At 54.5% G+C, this 17342-nt stretch overlaps 2 protein-coding genes across 8 annotated transcripts; both read left to right on the forward strand.

Moving 5' to 3' along the window:
* The first annotated feature begins 15 nt into the window (after nucleotides 1–15).
* Nucleotides 16–3876, forward strand: RILP (Rab interacting lysosomal protein). 2 transcript variants are annotated; one of them, XM_081580095.1, is made up of 8 exons: nucleotides 16–285; nucleotides 359–452; nucleotides 539–645; nucleotides 734–979; nucleotides 1228–1373; nucleotides 1761–1883; nucleotides 2523–2612; nucleotides 2866–3876. In XM_081580095.1, exons 1-8 carry the CDS (start codon nucleotides 58–60, stop codon nucleotides 3008–3010), a joined length of 1179 nt encoding a protein of 392 aa, XP_081436221.1. In that variant the 5' UTR covers nucleotides 16–57; the 3' UTR covers nucleotides 3011–3876. The 2 variants fall into 2 exon arrangements, with proteins under 2 accessions (XP_081436221.1, XP_081436222.1); XM_081580096.1 differs by having other exon boundaries at nucleotides 542–645.
* Nucleotides 3877–4225: 349 nt separating this feature from the next.
* Nucleotides 4226–15556, forward strand: SCARF1 (scavenger receptor class F member 1). 6 transcript variants are annotated; one of them, XM_081580079.1, is made up of 11 exons: nucleotides 4226–4405; nucleotides 4643–4704; nucleotides 4971–5072; nucleotides 5894–6419; nucleotides 8178–8396; nucleotides 8797–8925; nucleotides 9843–9946; nucleotides 10570–10690; nucleotides 11924–12048; nucleotides 12133–12279; nucleotides 12932–15556. In XM_081580079.1, the coding sequence occupies exons 1-11, from the start codon at nucleotides 4305–4307 to the stop codon at nucleotides 13786–13788; spliced, it is 2493 nt and encodes an 830-aa protein (XP_081436205.1). In that variant the 5' UTR covers nucleotides 4226–4304; the 3' UTR covers nucleotides 13789–15556. The 6 variants fall into 6 exon arrangements, with proteins under 6 accessions (XP_081436205.1, XP_081436207.1, XP_081436204.1 ...); XM_081580081.1 differs by having other exon boundaries at nucleotides 4255–4405; nucleotides 12170–12279; XM_081580078.1 differs by having other exon boundaries at nucleotides 4262–4405; nucleotides 8151–8396.
* Nucleotides 15557–17342: the final 1786 nt, after the last annotated feature.

The raw sequence follows: 17342 nt of genomic DNA on the forward strand, positions 1-17342 counted from the left end.
TTTCCTGCCCCAGTTGGGGGGAGGAGGGTGTCGCAGCCCTGGTCGCCTTCGGGGGACATGGAGCCCAGAAGGGCGGTGCCTGGGGCGCATAGCTGGGGGCCTCGGGTGGCCGCGGGATCGGGGACGGCCGCGGAGCTCGTGTACCACCTAGCGGGGGCCCTGGGCGCTGAGCTGCAGGAGCTGGCGCGCCGCTTAGGGCCGGAGGCGGCGGCCGGGCTCGTGCCGCTGGTGGTGCAGGCGCTGGAGCTCCTGGAAAAGGCGGCCGTGGGGCCCGCCCCGGACTCGGTGAGTCACGGTGCCCTTCCCCAGCTGCCCGCCGGGCCAGCGGGGGCTGACCTTGACAGCGCGGCCTCCCTAGCTGCAGGTATCCGCGCAGCAGGCGGAATTCGAGCTGCGGCGACTGCGAGAGGAGAACGAGCGCCTCCGCAGAGAGCTGCGCTCTGGACCACAGGGTGAGTGCAGGCCTGCGAGGCTCCGTGGTCGGGGCGGCTCAGGGCTTCCCCCCGCGGGCCCGCCGCTGAGAACTCCCCTTCCTCAGAAGAGCGCGCTCTGCTGCGGCAGCTCAAGGAGGTGACCGACCGCCAGCGGGACGAACTCCGGGCGTACAACCGCGACCTGCTGCAGCGCAGCCAGGAGACAGAGGCGGTGAGGGCGGGGCGGGGCGACGTGCGGGGGGCGGGGCCCTGCCAGCCCTCAGGCGCCCCACCCACCAGCCCCTTGGCTCCGCCCACAGTTGCAGGAGCAGCTGCAGCGCCTCCTGCTGGTGAATGCGGAGTTGCGGCACAAGTTGGCCGCGGTACAAACCCAACTGCGCGCTGCGCGGGACCGCGAGAGCGAACGAGAGCAGCGGCGCGAAGCGGCCCCGGAGCCGCCTCCAGAGCCGGTGCAGGGCCACGCCGCGGGGCCTGGGTGCGAGCAGAGGCGGGAGCCCGAGCAGGCGGCCGCGGGCACAAGAGCCCCGGGCACCCCAGAGGACCCGGTGAGTGCCGGATGAGAGACCTCAGGTGAGGGCTCTCGGTGGGCACTCGGGAAAGTTTTGCTGTGCTGCATAGCAGGGCCGACAGGCTAGCTGGTAGTGTGCGCCCCCAGCTGGCTTCTGCCCCCACTTTTAGCCAGAGCCCTGGCCTGGGCCCCATGGTAGCGCCCTGGCCTCGCAAGGCTCCCTGCCAGTCCTCTCGCGCCCCTGTCCAGCCGAGGCGCCCCCTGACCAAGCCTGTCCTTCCACAGGCGGATGCCCCGCCGCCGCCAGGGCTCCCCCGCAAGGCAGGGCAGTGCGGCTTCAGCCGAGAGGAGGTTCAGCAGATCCTTCAGGAGCGGAATGAGCTCAAAGCCAACGTGTTCCTGTTGAAGGAGGAGCTGGCCTACTTCCAGCGGTGAGGGCGCCTGGCAGGGCCCGGAGGCTCGGGGGCGCCAGGCGCACCTGTTTCCTGGCCTCGGTTCTCCCGCCTCATTCTTTGAGTGGTTGATACATCCACGGTGTCGTGTGCCAGGCACTGTGCTGGGCACTGGAGGACATGAGTCACACAGTCCCTGTCCTCCTGGATCTTCTTCCACATGGGGGGAGGGCCAGTGCTGAGGGTCAGCTATAGCGGCTGTCAAGGAAGTACTTCCAGGAGGGGTGACACCTAAGCTTAGGCGGGGAGGGGTTAGCAAGGCAGAGTGTTCCCAAAGGGGGGAGCAATATTCACAGGTACTTGGGTCGAGACCTATTCTTAGCATCCCCACTGCTTTGTCTCTCTGCCCTTCCTCCTCCTCTGTAGGGAGCTGCTCACAGACCACCGGGTCCCTGGGCTTCTGCTCGAAGCCATGAAGGTAGCTGTCAAGAAGCAGCGGAAGAAGATCAAGGCCAAAATGTTAGGGACTCCAGAGGAAGAAGAGAGCAGGTAAGTCCCAGCCTCCATTCCCACTGAGCCTGGTCACCTTCTGAGCCCATTGCCTCAGACTGTGCTTGTCACCTAGCTTAGCCACCTCTGGAACCTGCTAACCTGGCCTGGTCACCACCACCGCCCCCCCACCCAGCCTGCCATCCTGAGCCCACTGCCTCCTCGCTGGGTCACAGCTGCTCCCACCTGCCCTGCTCACTGCACATCCTGACTCTGCTTCTCCACAGTCAGTTTTCGGTTTCTTGTCTTGGCTGCATCTGTTTGTTCTCAGACAGGTGAAGGTAAGGCTGTAGCTGCAGGCCCTGTCCGCAGCCTGCTTTGTATCTGGCTAGAAAATAAAAGCCTCAAGATGTCCTCTGTCTCCCCAGATTTTCCTTCTCTCCAGCTTTCTTTTTTTAACTTTTTATTTTATGTTGGCGTATAATGGATTAACAGTGTTGTGTGACAGTTTCAGGCGTACAGCAAAGTGATTCAGTTTCCTTCACTCCAGCTTTGGGGGCCCTAAAGTCACTCTGTCCTCCCCTACCTGCTCCTGGGGGCTACACAGAAGACTGAACACAGCGGACTCCCCGTGGCCCTCAGGGCCTTGATAAAGGACCCTCACGTCTCCTCTCCTCTCTTCTCTCTTTTCTGCCTCAGTGATGATGAGGATGGCTCTTGGCTCCTGCTCTCCAGCGATAAGGGAGACCATTCTGAACCCCCAGCCCCTGAGTCCAGAATACGGAGTTTGTATGTTGAAGGAAGAGGAAGGATGAATGTGGTGGGGGTGGAGGGTGGAGGGGCCCACCTTCCCTCCTCCTGCCCCAAGCAAGTAGCATGCCCGTCCCCTCCTGCTCCTCTGGTGTCCCCTTTACCACCCCCTGCCTCGTGCTGCCCTTTCTTGCTCTGTGTCCCCTTTTTACAGCACCCCCTGCCGCCCTCAGTCCCTGTCCTTGACCTCCCTGGCAGCCAGGCTCAAAGCACCTCTTGGCTCTCCCCCCAGCTTTGGCCAGTGGTATCGGGGTGAAGCAGAGGCCCCTGGGACTGAGACCAGCAGTGTGGCTCCCAGCCAGCTACAGGGAGGAGAGGAGACCCTGCAGCCACCCCACCTGGAGCCAGTGGGCAGCCCGACAGCCCCTGACTCCTGACGGGTCCTGCTGTGCTCTCAATGAACATCATTGTCTGGAGTCTCAGCTGCCCCAGAGGCCTGACTTTGGAGTCTGTCTGTGGTTGGATGTGTGACCTCAAATGAGGACTGGGCTCCCTCCTTCCCCGCCCTCCCCAGGCTCTTCTTTAATCCTGGTCCGAGCTGGGGTCTGATGGGAGCTCAGCTTACTTTCCTTCCTATCAGTTCAGTTCAGTCGCTCAGTCGTGTCCGTCTCTTTGTGACCCCATGGACTGCAGCACGCCAGGCCTCCCTGTCCATCACCACCTCCCAGAGTTTACTCAAATGCATGTCCATGGAGTCAGTGATGCCATCCAACCATCTTATCCTCTGTCGTCCCCTTCTCCTCCTGCCCTCAATCTTTCCCAGCATCAGGGTTTTTTCAAATGAGTCAGTTCTTTGCATCAGGTGGCCAAAGTATTAGAGTTTCAGCTTCAGCACCAGTCCTTCCAATGAATATTCAGGACTGATTTCCCTTAGGACGGACTGGTTTGATCTCCTTGGTGTCCAAGGGACTCTCAAGAGTCTTCTCCAACACCACAGTTCAAAAGCATCAATTCTTCAGCGCACAGCTTTCTTTATAGTCCAACTCTCACATCCATACATGACTACTGGAAAAACCATAGCCTTGACTAGATGGACCTTTGTTGGCAAAGTAATGTCTCTGCTTTTCAATATGTTGTCCTTCCTATACCTCTGTGCCAAGCCTCGGGGGCCAGATAAAAGTGCTGCTTCTCTGAGTTTCAGTTTCCCCATCTGTGAAAGTGAGAGCTGACTGCCCCCCTCCCAGGTGTTTGTACAGAGGGCCTAAGCTATTGGAATAAAGCAACTGCCCGTGATACCCAGAAACGGCTCTGCGTCTATCTGTCGGTGATCTGCCCCTGCCCAGCTCTGCCAGGATGGTCCCCTTGGTTGTCACTGGAAGGGAGGGGGCTTCTCCCCTCTCCAACTTTCCTTGGGGAATGCGACCTAATGGATTTCCATGGCTCACCCGCTCGCCTGTCCTGGGATCCGGGACTTACAGCCTCATCTTCCTGCCCTCTCCGGATTCAGACCAGCCCAGAAGCCTCCACTCAGCCCTCACCACTGGCCTTCCCTTTCCTTTCACTATTCTGGTGTCTGCGTCTCAGCGCCTGCCCACCATCTCAGGGAGGTGCCTCATGGCAGCCCGCCCCTCTAGCCTGGTTTCCTCAGGAAAAGCCTGGGGAGGAAGCAGGAAGGGGGTTGGGAGCTGTGGGGGCCAGACTGACCCAAGCCTTCCCACTGCACTGGCCGCCATGGGGCCGGGGCTGTTGTTCCCTCTGCTGCTGCTCCGGGCTCTCGGGGCCCTGGGGTCTGAGCTGGACGCCGGGGGGCGGCACGTGTGCAAGGCCAGCAGGTGGGTCTTGTGGGCGTCTCATGAGGGGGGAGGAGGACATGAGGAAACAGGGGCTAAAGCGGGAGGGGCTCAGGGACAGCCTGGAGGGAAGTGGGATGGCCAGGGACAGAGTGGAAAGGGTTTGCGGACGTGGGGCTGTGACCCTTGGCTAGGCCTACCAGATGGGGCTGAGGCCAGTGACAGTGATCCACCTACAGGGCCAGGCTGCCCCCCAGCTGACCCCTCTCTGCCCCACAGCCCCTCTGCTGAGCTCCAGTGCTGCCCAGGCTGGAGGCAGAAAGATCGAGAATGCACCATCCGTGAGTAGCCAGGATGGTCCCACCCACCCCACCCCACCCGCCACTGGAGGAGAAAGGAGGACAGAGCCCAGTGACCCTTCCTTCCTATCCACCCTGGGGTCTGTTTGCCCTCCTGAGCCCATGTGCCAGGGTCCCTCCTGTGACCCAAACCCCCGGCCCCAAGGAAACAGCCCTTGAGGGAGGCGGGGCAGCGGGAGCCAGTGAGAGGGACAGAGGGTCCCCTCTCCGCACCCCTGTCCTTCCAACCTGGGTGGGGTGTTTTTCAGCCATCTGCGAGGGGCTGGACGCCTGCCGGGAAGATGAGGTATGTGTGAAACCAGGCCTCTGTCGATGCAAACCTGGATTCTTCGGGGCCCAGTGCAACTCCCGTGAGTCCTGAGTGTTTCCTGAAGGATGAAGGGCGCCAGGCAGGACTGGGGGAGAGAGGAGGTGAAGCAGGTAGCAAAGTAATCTTACAAGAGCAGGGCCAGAGTCCCTCCAAGCTTTGCTGAGGAAACTGAGGTCTGGAGACAGGAAGTGATGCACTCCCGGGGATGCCCTGAGTCATCTGGTTTCTACCCCATCCTCAAAGTCCTCCCACAGGTTCAGTTCTGGGCTGTTCATCTTCCCTTTCAACTTCCTGAAAGATGCTGGAGATTCCGGTTAACTGCAAAATGAATGCGATCTCAGTCTCATACACCACCTTATGCCAGTCTGGAGGGTGACCGGAGTGTCCACCTTCTCTGTCACAAAGAGGGACTTGGCAAAGTGGTTGGTGGGCAGTTTAGCCAGAGAGCAGCCAGCCGCCAGGAGTTGAGAGGAGCCGCTGCGGGGCGTGGCTTCTTCTGCGACCCCATGGGCAGCCTCCAGGCCTGTATAGACACAGTTGAGGAGGGACCCAAAGAGAGGGAGGAGGGGCCGGAATGCAGGCCCACCCACTTCGGTGTGGCTCTAGGCAGGCTCTTTCCCACTCTTTTAAGTGTGTTCTGGAATGTGGAAGTGGGAGGCTGGGCCAGTGCTAAGGAGCCTTATGGTTCAGACTCGGGGGCAGGAAGTGAGCTGTGCCCCAGGGGGACAGGCTGTCCCCGGCTCTTGGAGGGTGGGCCCGCTCCCCCCACACACACTTCCTTGTGCCAGGGTCCCTCCTGGCACACAAGCGCCGCGGCCCCGAGCGCGCTGACCCCCTTCCGTGCCCCCTGCCCCGCCGCAGGCTGCCCAGGCCAGTACTGGGGCCCCGACTGCAGGGAGGTCTGCGCCTGCCACCCGCACGGCCAGTGCGAGCCGGCCACCGGCGTGTGCCACTGCCAACCCAACCGCTGGGGCGCCCGCTGCGAGTTCCCGTGCGCCTGCGGTCCCCACGGCCGGTGCAACCCCGAGACCGGCGCCTGCCGCTGCGAGCCCGGCTGGTGGTCGCCCACGTGCCACCGCCCGTGCCAGTGCAACCTCGCGGCGGGGCGGTGCGATCAGGCCACCGGCTCCTGCCTGTGCGAGCCGGGCTGGTGGGGCCGCCGCTGCAGCTTCCGCTGCGCCTGCCACGGCTCGCCGTGCGCGCAGGAGTCGGGCCGCTGCGCCTGCCGGCCGGGCTGGTGGGGCCCCGAGTGCCGGCAGCCGTGCGAGTGCGTGCGCGGCCGCTGCAGCGCCGCCTCCGGCCAGTGCGCCTGCCCGCCCGGCTTCCGCGGCGTGCGCTGCGAGCTGCCCTGCCCCGCCGGCCGATACGGGCTCCAGTGCCGCGACAGGTGAGCCGGGGCCCCGGGGATGCGGGTGAGAAGGGAGGGAGGAGGGCGTGCGAAGGAGGAGGAGAGAATGAGAGGGGAAGGCCGGGGCGCTAGGAAAAGGTTGCGCAGAAACAGACAAGGATGGGGTGAAAGGGTGCAAAGAGACCCTCGACGCCCCTCAGTCCAGCCTCTCCCACCACATTCATTTGGTTACTGTTAAACAAAATACTCCTAGCAAGCCGTAGAAACAGGACAAAAGAAACACAACGAATCACGTGGCAAAGAGGCTATTGCAGGGTCTCTCTGCCACTCAGGGGCTTTCAAACTTTGACCAGGTCCACTCACTTTAAGAAACGTTTTACATTCTACCATATATGTATTCAGTTCAATTCAGTCGCTCAGTCGTGTCCCACTCTTTGCGACCCCATGGACTGCAGCACGCCAGGCCTCCCTGTCCATCACCAACACCCAAAGCTTGCTCAAACTCATGTCCATGGAGTCAGTGATGCCATCCAACCATCTCATCCTCTGTTATCCCCTTCTCCTCCTGCCTTCAATCTTCCCCAGCATCAGGGTCTTTTCCAATGAGTCAGTTCTTTGTATCAGGTGGCCGAAGTCTTGAAGCTTCAGCTTCAACCTGTCCTGCCAATGAATATTCAGGACTGATTTCCTTTAGGATTGACTGGTTTGATCTCCTTGGTGTCCAAAGGACTCTCAAGAGTCTTCTCCAACACCACAATTCAGAAGCATCAGTTCTTCGGCTCTCAGCTTTCTTTATGGTCCATCTATTTCTTTACTTATATATATGATATACATATGTATCATACATATATTTGATGGGCTATATATTAACTGAAGTAAAAAGTTAAGCTGACAGCATACACACACACACACACACAAACACACACGCATATATATATATACACACCCAAATGTTTTCTCTCTTTTTAAATTCTGGTCAGGATCTGTTAAGTTGATTTTATGAACTCCCCTTCTCTTCCCACTAATGAGTCTGATCCAAGCACATGATCCCAGATAATTAAGTCTCTGGAGGGAGAAAGTTCAAATAAGGATGAAGGCGATATTAAGATAAGATAAGCCTTACTGGAAAAATTGTTAAAAGAATAGATCCTAAGAGTTCTCTTCACAAGGGAAAAAAAAAAAAACTTTTTATATTTTGGTATCCATATGACATGATGGGTGTTAACTAGACTTTTCATGGTAATCATTTCACACTATATATATGAGGTCATTATGCTGCACACTTTGAATTCATAATAGTGCTGTATGTCAATGATAACTCAGTAAACCTGGAAAAATCTAAAGATAAAATGCTAGTGGTGAAAACACGCACTTGATGGATTTTTATAACGCATAAAATGGGATAGGAGCTAAACTACTGAGGCTTGTTCATGCCAGACCTCTGAGGTGGCAAGGGTGGAAGGGAGGAAGGGGAAAGGGGAAGGAAGGAAACCCTGGGCAGAAGGGAGGCAGAGGTTGGGGTGGTAACCTGGTTTCCCTGGCTGGGCTGGGAACTCCTGGGGACCCTGGGATCCAGGGGAGGATGGGGCTCAGAATGGGGGTGTTAGGAAAGGGCTGGAATCCTACTAGAGCCCACAGAGATAGTCTGTCCAGCCTCTTTGTTGTACAACATGGGGAAACTGAGGCTCAAACCTGCCTGAATGGCCCCGCTGGAACTGAGGCTCTAGAAGCTGGAGGCCTGGGTGGGTGTGACATCCATCCGCCTCCTAGGGCTCCCTGGACTCCTTCTCTTCCCAGCTGTGGCCACTGCAAGCAGAATAAGCCATGCTCTGCAGACACAGGCAGCTGCGAGGCCTGTGAGCCAGGCTGGAATGGGACCCAGTGCCACCAGCCCTGCCCTCCTGGCACCTTTGGCGAGAACTGCAGGCAGCAGTGCCCCCACTGCCGGCTTGGGGAGGCCTGCCAGCCAGACACCGGGCACTGTCAGCGCTGTGAGCCTGGCTGGCAGGGGCCCAGGTGAGGGACTGAGCCTGCTCAGGGTGGGGGTATACCTTCCTTCTAGGTGCTCCCCCCAGCTGCTCCCTCTAGGAGAGCTGCCCTCTCTCCCAAGCACATCGTCACACAGCCCCGTGGGGCCCACCTCTGGGTGAAGACTAAGGCAGGAGAGATGGGTGATGATGGGGCCCTGGGCAGGCCCCTCACTACTCAGGCTTCCCATTCTTACCTCCCTCCAGGGATCTATAGTCTGTCACCTATTGGGTCTAACCTCAGATTCAATGCTTGCACCTGAGCTTCACTGCTGAATGAGTAGACGTTTGGGTCTCTGAATCTAGAAGTACGGGGGAAGGTGGGTGGGGCCCTTGGGCGGGTGGTCAGGCCTGCCTTGCTCTCCCTTCTGAGTCTCCCCTCACGTCAGGTGCGAAGACCCCTGCCTGACTGGCACCTTTGGGGAGGGTTGCGGCTCTACCTGCCCCACCTGTGTCCAGGGGGCCTGTGATGCTGTGACCGGGGAGTGTGTCTGCAATGCTGGCTACTGGGGACCCAGGTGAGGACTGGGGCCCTGGGAGGAGGAGGGGCCCTGGGAGGAGGAGGGGCCTAGGTCAGGCCTCTGTGCAGTCTGCTCCCTAAACTTCCCAGCCTGGGCTTCTCCATCACCCACCCAGCATCCTCATAACTAGGAAGTTATTCCTCTGGTTGTGGGGTCTGCATCTTCCAAAGGGGGCTCAGTAGTAGAAGTAGAACCAGCTCAGTCGTGTCCGACTCTATGCGACCCCATGGACTGTATGTAGCCTGCCAGACCCCTCTGTCCATGGCAAGAACATGGATTTCCCAGGCAAGAACACTGGAGCAGGTTGCCATTTCTGTCTCCAAGGGATCTTCCCAACCCAGGGATCGAACCCGCATCTCCTGCACCTCCTGCCTTGGCAGGCAGATTCTTTACCACTGAGCCACCTGGGAATGTCAGTGTCGCCAATGTCAGGTTCTCCCACCTGTGGGACAGAAGAGATTATTAACTGGAAGAGATTTCATTTTACAGAGGAGAGGACGGAGGGCCAGAGAGTTAGGGCGGGGCTGGGCCTTGCTCAGACCTCCAAACTCTGAGGAAGTGTCTCTGGATTCCACTGGCATTTTGCTTATTTCAACAATAGTGCCAAGTGGACAAGGAATGAAGATCGTGAGAGGTGGACCCTACCTAAGGCTTGCACCTTGGGGGGCCTGGAGCCAGGGGGAAGTTTGTGGATGGTTTCTCTGGAAGATGGGCTTAGGGGCTAAGGGATTCTTGTAAACACCACCAGGGGTGCTTAGAATGTGGCTCAGAGGTCAGAGGAGTCTGGCTGGGCATCCTTCAGGGGAAATTTGTATGGCAGGGGGTGGGGAGCAGTGCCCAGAAATCTACCTTCCCCTGCCCACCGCCATGCCTTCTCAGCCAGCCTCCCACTTATCTTTCCTGTCCTCCCAAAGCTGCAATACTTCATGTCCATCTGGCTTCCATGGAAACAACTGCTCTGTTCCCTGCGAATGTCCAGAGGGAAACTGCGACCCTGTCTCTGGGGCCTGCCAGCTGGGTAAGCTGGAACAAAGAGTACAGGGTGAAGTAGCCGGGGGAAGGGTGGCCAGTTTTTTTTTTTTTTCAGCTGCAGTGTGTGGTATGTGGCACCTTAGTTCCCTGACCAGGGATCAAACCCGCGCCCCATGCAGTAGAAGCTTGGAGTCTTAACCACTGGTCTGCCAGAGAAGTCATGAAAGAATGGCTCTTGATACAGGCTCTGGGACTTCCTTACTTGCTAGAAAAGCTAAGCCCACTTCAGAGATGCTCTCTCTACCTGAAATCTAGATGGGTGCTTTGGGGCCTCCCAAAGACATGACAGAGCCCTGGTCCCCTGAGAAAACAGGCTAGCACTCAGGAAATGGGTACACAGGGCTGGATACTGGGGTGTCTCATCAGGCCTGAGAATTGGGGCAAGAGTTTGTGGAACAGGCCGTGGACCATCAGGAAGGGACAGACCAGCAGGGAGGCTGCCTGGAGGAGGGGACCTCCAAGCTAAGCTGAGTCTACACCTCTCAGGAGAGGGGGAGGGCCCCACAGGTGGGAGATTCTGGGGAGAAGGCAGTGCAGAGCTAGAGATGAGACAGGATGTGTGGGAGACAAGAAGACCCCGAATACGTGTCCGTCCCCCGCCCTCCCTAGGATCTCATAGTCAGGATGCCGCCCTCATTGCGGGCATCCTCGTACCTCTGCTGCTGCTCCTCCTGGCCATCGCCTGCTGTGCCTGCTGCTGCTGGGCTGCCCGGCTGGACCCCAAGGACAGGTGAACACGGGCCCCTGTCTTCCCGACCCCACAGCTCAGGCCATGGGTGGAAGCAAGGTGGTTTATCTATGGTTTCCTTTCCTGGTGTCACTGGAGACACCAGGTCAGCCACCTGCCCTCCTCAGATGCTTCCGGGGGTGGAGGGTGTGTGTGGGGGGCAGGTACCAGGCTGGCAGAAGGCAGAAGCAGCAGCAGGATAGCTCTGGGCAGGGAGGCAAAGAGACCAGGCCTCCGAAGGGAGAGTGCCATGAAAACCTGTTCAAGGGTTCAGCAGAGAGCATAGTTTTCTGAGAAAAGGAGAGGCAAGGAGGGATTGAGGCTTGCGGGCTGCTGCGGGGAACACTCTTCGCACAAGACCTTTGTTCTTTTATAAAACCTCTTTGTACTTCTCGGCCCCTTGGAAGCTCAGAGCAGTGTGGATGGAGGTTTTGAGCAAGGCACTTGGGGGCAGGGGAGTTGCCTTCTTAATTCCCAGGAGGACACAGACCCAAGGTGACCCTGCTAGTCGCTGGCCTGCATGAAGCCCGTGCCCAGTTTTCTGGACTCTGTTTTGTCTGGTGTGCTGTTAGTTCACTCACTACCCCTTGAGCACATCCCTCTTGTCTGTGGGGGCATCGTCAGAGCAGCAGACCTAGGAGCCCTACCCTGGGGACCTAGATCTCGGGGACAAGGAGAAGCCCCTCACTCAAGAACCAGGACATGTGCACAGTTTATCTGAGGAATGGCAATGAGTGAAGCAGTAGCTTCCAAGCAGTAACTTGGGAGTGGGGACAAGGGTAGGCTTCCCGGAGGTGGTGTCACTTCCAGAAAGATCGGTGAGCTGGGGCTCAGCGAGGATGATAATCACACATTGCTGCATTTGGGGGCAGCCCTCTATGTAGCTGGTGCTATGCTGGGTCCTGAATAAAAGCTCTGATAGATAGGAGTTGTTGTCCCCATTTTACAGATGAGGAAGTTGAGGCCCAGAGATGCTAAATCAGAGCCAGATTGGCCACCTCGTAACTCTGGAGCCACGTTGCCCTCTGTTTCAGGCCTGGATCTCAGGGTCAACATTTTATATATATATATATATATCTCCAGATCTGAGTTTGGATTTTACTCTGATGTCACAGAGAGTCACTGAAGTAGACATGGTCACTTTGTCACATGAACTGTGGAATCAGAATAGTCCTGGCCCTTTTCTCCCACCCTAGTCAAGGCTCTCCCACACTGACCACTCTCCCTTGCCCTCAGGCCCGTGAGAGATGGAACCGCCATGTCCAGGATGAAGCTGCAGGTCTGGGGGGCCCTGACCTCCAGCCTGGGCTCTGCGCTGCCCTGTGGTTCCCTGAGCAGCCACAAGCTTCCCTGGGTGACAGGTAAGTGGGTGCTGAGGGTCAGGGGTTGCCAGGACAAGGTGTCCCCTCGGGCGCTGCACTTGACCTGGAGCCCCTCCCCCGCAGTCTCGCACCACGACCCGGAGATCCCCTTCAACCACAGCTTCATCGAGCCCCCCTCCGCTGGCTGGGCTTCAGACGACTCCTTCTCTTCCGATTCCGAGTCTGGAGAAGAGGATGAGGGTCCTGCCTACTGCGTGCCACCCCAAGAAGGTAGCCCCCAAACAGCACCCCTGCCCCCCGAGCCAGCCTGCTTATCACACCCTCTTCTTTATTCCTTCAGCAGATGTGTAGCAGGTGCCCACTCTGTGCCCGTCATGGTTCTTGGCTGTGGGATGCAGTCAAGAACAAGAGAGATGCCTGCCCTACCCAAGCTTATAGTCTATGAGACAGTGGGTTGTAGGACAGAGTGATACATGCTTTCACGGGGGACATGCGAATAGGGCCTTGTAATCCAGCATGTCAGGGGTGACAGGGGTCAGAGACAATGTCTCGGTGTTCGTGGTATTGGAGTTGAATCTGGCAGAATCAGTAGGAGTTAGCCCAGGGACAGGGAGAGATGGGAATGACATTTCAGGAAGAGGGGACAGTGTACACAAAGGGCAATAAGGACGTGGCCATGTGGCACTGAAAGAGTTCTAGCGTGGTTGGAGTGTGGCATTATCACAAAGTTGGGGACAACAGTGAGAATAGAGGGTAGCGGTGGTAGTCTCTGCCTGAATAGGCCTTTCCCCTGGCTCTCTGCATCCTCACCCTCTCCCTTGCTCCATTTTGGGGGCCTCCCAAAAGATGCTGAGGTGGGTAGGTAAGATGGATTGGGGAGCCCAGCCCAGCTTCGGTCAAGCACTTCTGTCTCCTCTGCCAGGGATGGTCCCTGTGGCCCCAGCAGAATCTTCAGAGGCCAGCCTGGCCGGAGGACCCTTCCCTCCCCCTGAGGATACCTCCACGCCGTTTGCCATCCCGCGCACTTCCAGCCTTGCTAGGGCCAAGCGGCCATCAGTCTCCTTTGCTGAAGGCACCAAGTTTGCACCACAGAGTCGCCGAGGCTCCGGGGAGCTCTCCAGCCCACTCCGAAAGCCCAAGAGGCTCTCCCGGGGGACCCAGCCAGGTCCCGAAAGCCAGGAGACTGAGGAGTCCACAGGCCCACAAGTGGAAACAGAAGGGGCCCCTCCTGGTACTGCCAGCCCCAGGGATTCAGCTGTTGGTCGCCGCCGGCTCCCACTTGGTGGCCGGACAGTGGCTGAGCGTGTGGAAGCCATTGAGGGCAGTGTCCAGGAAAGCTCAGGCTCTGTCACCACGATCTACATGTTGGCAGGGACACCCCGGGGACCCGAGGGCCCCGTCCGGTCTGTCCTCCGCCGTTTTGGTAGCTTTCAGAAAGGCCAGGCAGAACCCAAGGTCAAGAGTGCCATCCCCAAGCCTCCACGTCGGGCCCTGAGTCGGAACAAGGGCAGCCCCGGGCTGGACTCTGGCTCTGCCAATCAGAGCCCCAGCTCAGCCATGAAGGAGGAGCTGACTGGGGCCTTGGAGTCTGCAGGGACTGAGTCAGAGGAAGGGGCCAGGGGGCTGGGGGGTGGCATCAAGAGCTCAGGGGGTGGCCAGGAACTGACCCCTGAGGATGGTCCCCTAGTACAGGATCCCCAGAAGGTGGCTGACGAGGAAGGGCAGGAGGAGCCCCAGTATGAAAATGTCGTACCCATCTCTGGACCGCCGGAACCCTGAGGATCTTGAATTTCGTGAGTGGGAAGACCGTGGACGGGGCGTAGGCCTCAGATTGACCCGATCAGATTGTGTTTTGTGGTGGGAAAAGATCCCAGGGCCAGAAAGACATGCCCCCTGTGCTTTCACCGGGAAATGTCAGCGCTAGAGGCCAGCTGGCTCTGGGTCCTAGCCGAGCTCTGGGAGTGGGTCTGGAAGGCCTGGGCAGAGACCCCATGGGATGGGGTCAGGAAGGGGGAAGAGATGACTGCAGGGACTTTTTCTCTGTTGTCCTGGGCTCTGTTTAGCCCCAGTCTCTTCTTTCCTTCATTTGCAAAACAGTTTTATGAAATGGGAAACAACCTAACTGTTTGATGATAAAAGATTAAAGAGATATTCCTTATGAAAGGTTCCTAAACAACCAAATAAATCAGGTTGTGTAAGAATATGGGAGCTTGTTCATGCTATCCTGCTGCATGTAAATCATGTTTCCTTTTTTTACAAATTTCACTCCTTTTAGCCTGAGAATACATGTTAAGAATTCTTCCATTTTGTGCTTATTTTTGACTGTTTTATAGACTTAAAAAAAAAGATGTGAGGTGGGCTTCCCTGGTGGACCAGTGGTTAAGAATCCACCTTGCAATGCAGGGGACTTAGATTCCATTCCTGGTCAGAGACCTGTAAGATCCCACAAGCTGCAGAGCAACTAAGCCCACGGACTGCAACTAGAGAGCCCGAGTGCAGCAACTACTGAAGCCTGCCCACTCTGGATTCCATGTGCTGCTACTAAGACCCAACATAACCGAATAAATAAATATTTTTTAAAAAAATTAAAGAGATGGATGTACATGAAAACATTTGAGAGGAAGGCATCACATGGCATTTTTCTCTGGGAGATGAGAATGCGGCAGATATTTTCTTAAATTTACACATAATTTGCAAATTTCCTACAGTGAACATTCTTTTTTACTTTTCTCACTAGGTTGAATGTTTAAAATTATAACAAGCAATGTTGTTTGTTAAAAATAAAAAGTACTAGGCTTCCCTAGTGGCTCAGTGGTTAAGAATCTGCCTGCAAAGGCAAGAGACACGAGTTCAGTCACTGATCTGGGATGATACCACATGCTGCAGAGCAACTAAGCCTGGGCGCCACAACTACTGAAGCCCACGTGCCCTAGAGCCTGTGCTCCGCAACAAGAGAAGCCACGGCAATGAGAAGCCTGCGCACTGCAACTACAGAGCAGCTCCTACTCACCACCACTAGAGAACAGCCTGTGCAGCAATGAAGATCTAGCACAGCCAAAAATTAGCAAACTTTTAAAAATAAATAAAAGGCACTAACATTATAGACACGTCTAGAGTAAAAATCAGATTTCCCTTCTCCCCAAGGGATTCTGGGGGATGAGGGAGGGGCCAGATTTAATTTTCATGGAATGCCTGTTGGTCTAGTCCTGAATTCTTTCCTCACATATTTGCATTACCTACACAGGAAATAAAGATCAAACCCCTCTGTCCCAGTGTGTAGAGAAGCTCATGAACAGTTTAGATGCTTCCTTTCAGATGTTTTTCTGTGCACATGAAAACAAAAGAGCGTCTCATTCTGCAGTTTGCTATTTTACTTAACAATATATCCTGGCTATCTTTTGATGTTCGTTAATATAAAACTACCTTTTTTTATAAAAAATGGGATTCCATCATGGGGAAATAACACAGGTTATTTAAGCCATCCCCTACCTATGGGGATGTGGGTTGTTTCTAATTATTTTGATCCAATAAATGATGCAGTAGCCAACCCTGTCTACATTTCTTTTTGCATTAGTGCTAGTTTTTATGTAGAAGAGATTCCTAGAAGTGGAATTGCTGGATTATGGGGTAAGAATATTAAACATTTGAGTATTCCAAATGGCCCCCCAAAAAGAGTTGAATGGCTTTGTGTTCTCATAAATTATATTGGTACCTGTTTCCCCACACCCAATCTGAGAGGTTAAAGGTGGTATCTCATTATTATTTAAGCACACACACAAAAATCTCTAAAGCAAGAACATGTTAAAGCTTCTTAAAAAGTCAAACTCTTTGTACAGATAAGTGTTTTGTTTTTGTTTTTTGAGTTTTTTTTTTTTTTGGCCATGCCATGCAGCTTGTGGGTTAGTTCCCCAACCAGGGACTGAACCTGGGCCCTCAGCCGTGAAAGCACAAAGTCCTAACCACTGAACCACCAGGGAATTCCCCAGATGAAAGTTTTTTGTTTGAGTTTTTTAACTCAAAAAAATGATATCATTTTGATATGAATGATATAAAAAATGTTAGCATTCATGCAGCCAATGTTCATAGCAGCACTGTTTACAATATCCAGGGCATGGAAGTAACATAAGTATCCAACAGATGAATGGATAAAGATATGTCTACATATACAATGAAATATTACTCAGCCATAAGAAAGAATGAAGTATTGTCATTTGCAGCAACATGGATGGACCTAGAGATTATCATACTAAGTAAGTCAAAGACAAATATATGAGATCACTTTATATGTGGAATCTAAAAAAATGATACAAATGAACTTATCTGCTAAACAGAAATAGACTAACAAACATAAAAAACAAAATTATGGTTAGCAAAGGAGAGGGAGGGAGGAATCAATTAGGAGTATGGGATTAACATATATAAAATATTAATAGATAATAAACAAGGACCTATTATACAGCACAGGGAACTATATTCAGTATCTTGTAATAAACTACAGTGAGAAAGATATAACTGTAATAAACCACAATGAAAAATATGTAACTCCATATATACATATATAGAACTTCCTGGTTTCCCAGTGGTTAGGGCTCCATGCTTCTACTGCATGGGGCATGGGTTTGATCCTTGGTTAAGGAACTAAGATCCCACATGCTTTGCTCCGTGACTCAAACAAAACAAAACAAAACATATATTAATGGAATCACTAAAAAAATGAAAAAAATAGTATCATTAAATGAATTTCTGGGACTTGCCTGGTGGTCCAGTGGTTGACTTCACCTTCCAGTTCAGGGGGTGTGGGTTTGATCCTTGCTCAGGGAGCTAAGATCCCACATGCTTTGGGTCCAAAATGTAAAACAGGAGCAATACTGTAACAGATTCAATTGTTGTTTAGTCACTAAGTCATGTCCAACCCTTTGCGACCTCATGGACTGTAACCCACCAGGTTCCTCTGTCCATGGGATTCTCTAGGCAAGAATACTGGAATGGGTTGCCATTTCCTTCTCCAATAAAGACTTTAAAAATGGCCCACATTAGAAAAACATTTTTAGAGTGAATCTCTGTGATTATCCTAAGACCAAACTTCTTTTCATATCTTTATCAATTATTAGTATTTTTTCCTATACATGATTTGGTTATATTCTTTCCCCAATTTTCAATTGAGATATTTATCTTTTTCTCATTGATTTATGTGACTTTATATCAAGGATATTAATTCTTTGCCCAGTTTGTGATTGGTCTTTTGATGCTGTTTATAGTTTCTTTCTCCTTTTCCCTACAGAAATTAAAAATTCAAATTTAGACAAGTCTTTTTCTTTTTGACTTCTGAGTTT

This window comes from Giraffa tippelskirchi, chromosome 3, assembly GCF_054371585.1.
Source record: "Giraffa tippelskirchi isolate mGirTip1 chromosome 3, T2T-mGirTip1v1.2.pri, whole genome shotgun sequence".
NCBI lineage: Eukaryota > Metazoa > Chordata > Mammalia > Artiodactyla > Giraffidae > Giraffa > Giraffa tippelskirchi.

Bases quoted from the DNA above. Each gene is read 5' to 3' on its own strand.
- SCARF1 (XM_081580076.1), top strand. From the start codon at position 5,362: ATGCGATCTCAGTCTCATACACCACCTTATGCCAGTCTGGAGGGTGAC. The intron at 10,691-11,923 runs GTGAACACGGGC...CCTTGCCCTCAG, and splicing joins CGGCTGGACCCCAAGGACAG to GCCCGTGAGAGATGGAACCG. The intron at 12,280-12,931 runs GTAGCCCCCAAA...CTCCTCTGCCAG, and splicing joins CTGCGTGCCACCCCAAGAAG to GGATGGTCCCTGTGGCCCCA.
- RILP (XM_081580095.1), top strand. From the start codon at position 58: ATGGAGCCCAGAAGGGCGGTGCCTGGGGCGCATAGCTGGGGGCCTCGG. The intron at 1,374-1,760 runs GTGAGGGCGCCT...CCTCCTCTGTAG, and splicing joins GAGCTGGCCTACTTCCAGCG to GGAGCTGCTCACAGACCACC. The intron at 1,884-2,522 runs GTAAGTCCCAGC...TTTCTGCCTCAG, and splicing joins CCAGAGGAAGAAGAGAGCAG to TGATGATGAGGATGGCTCTT.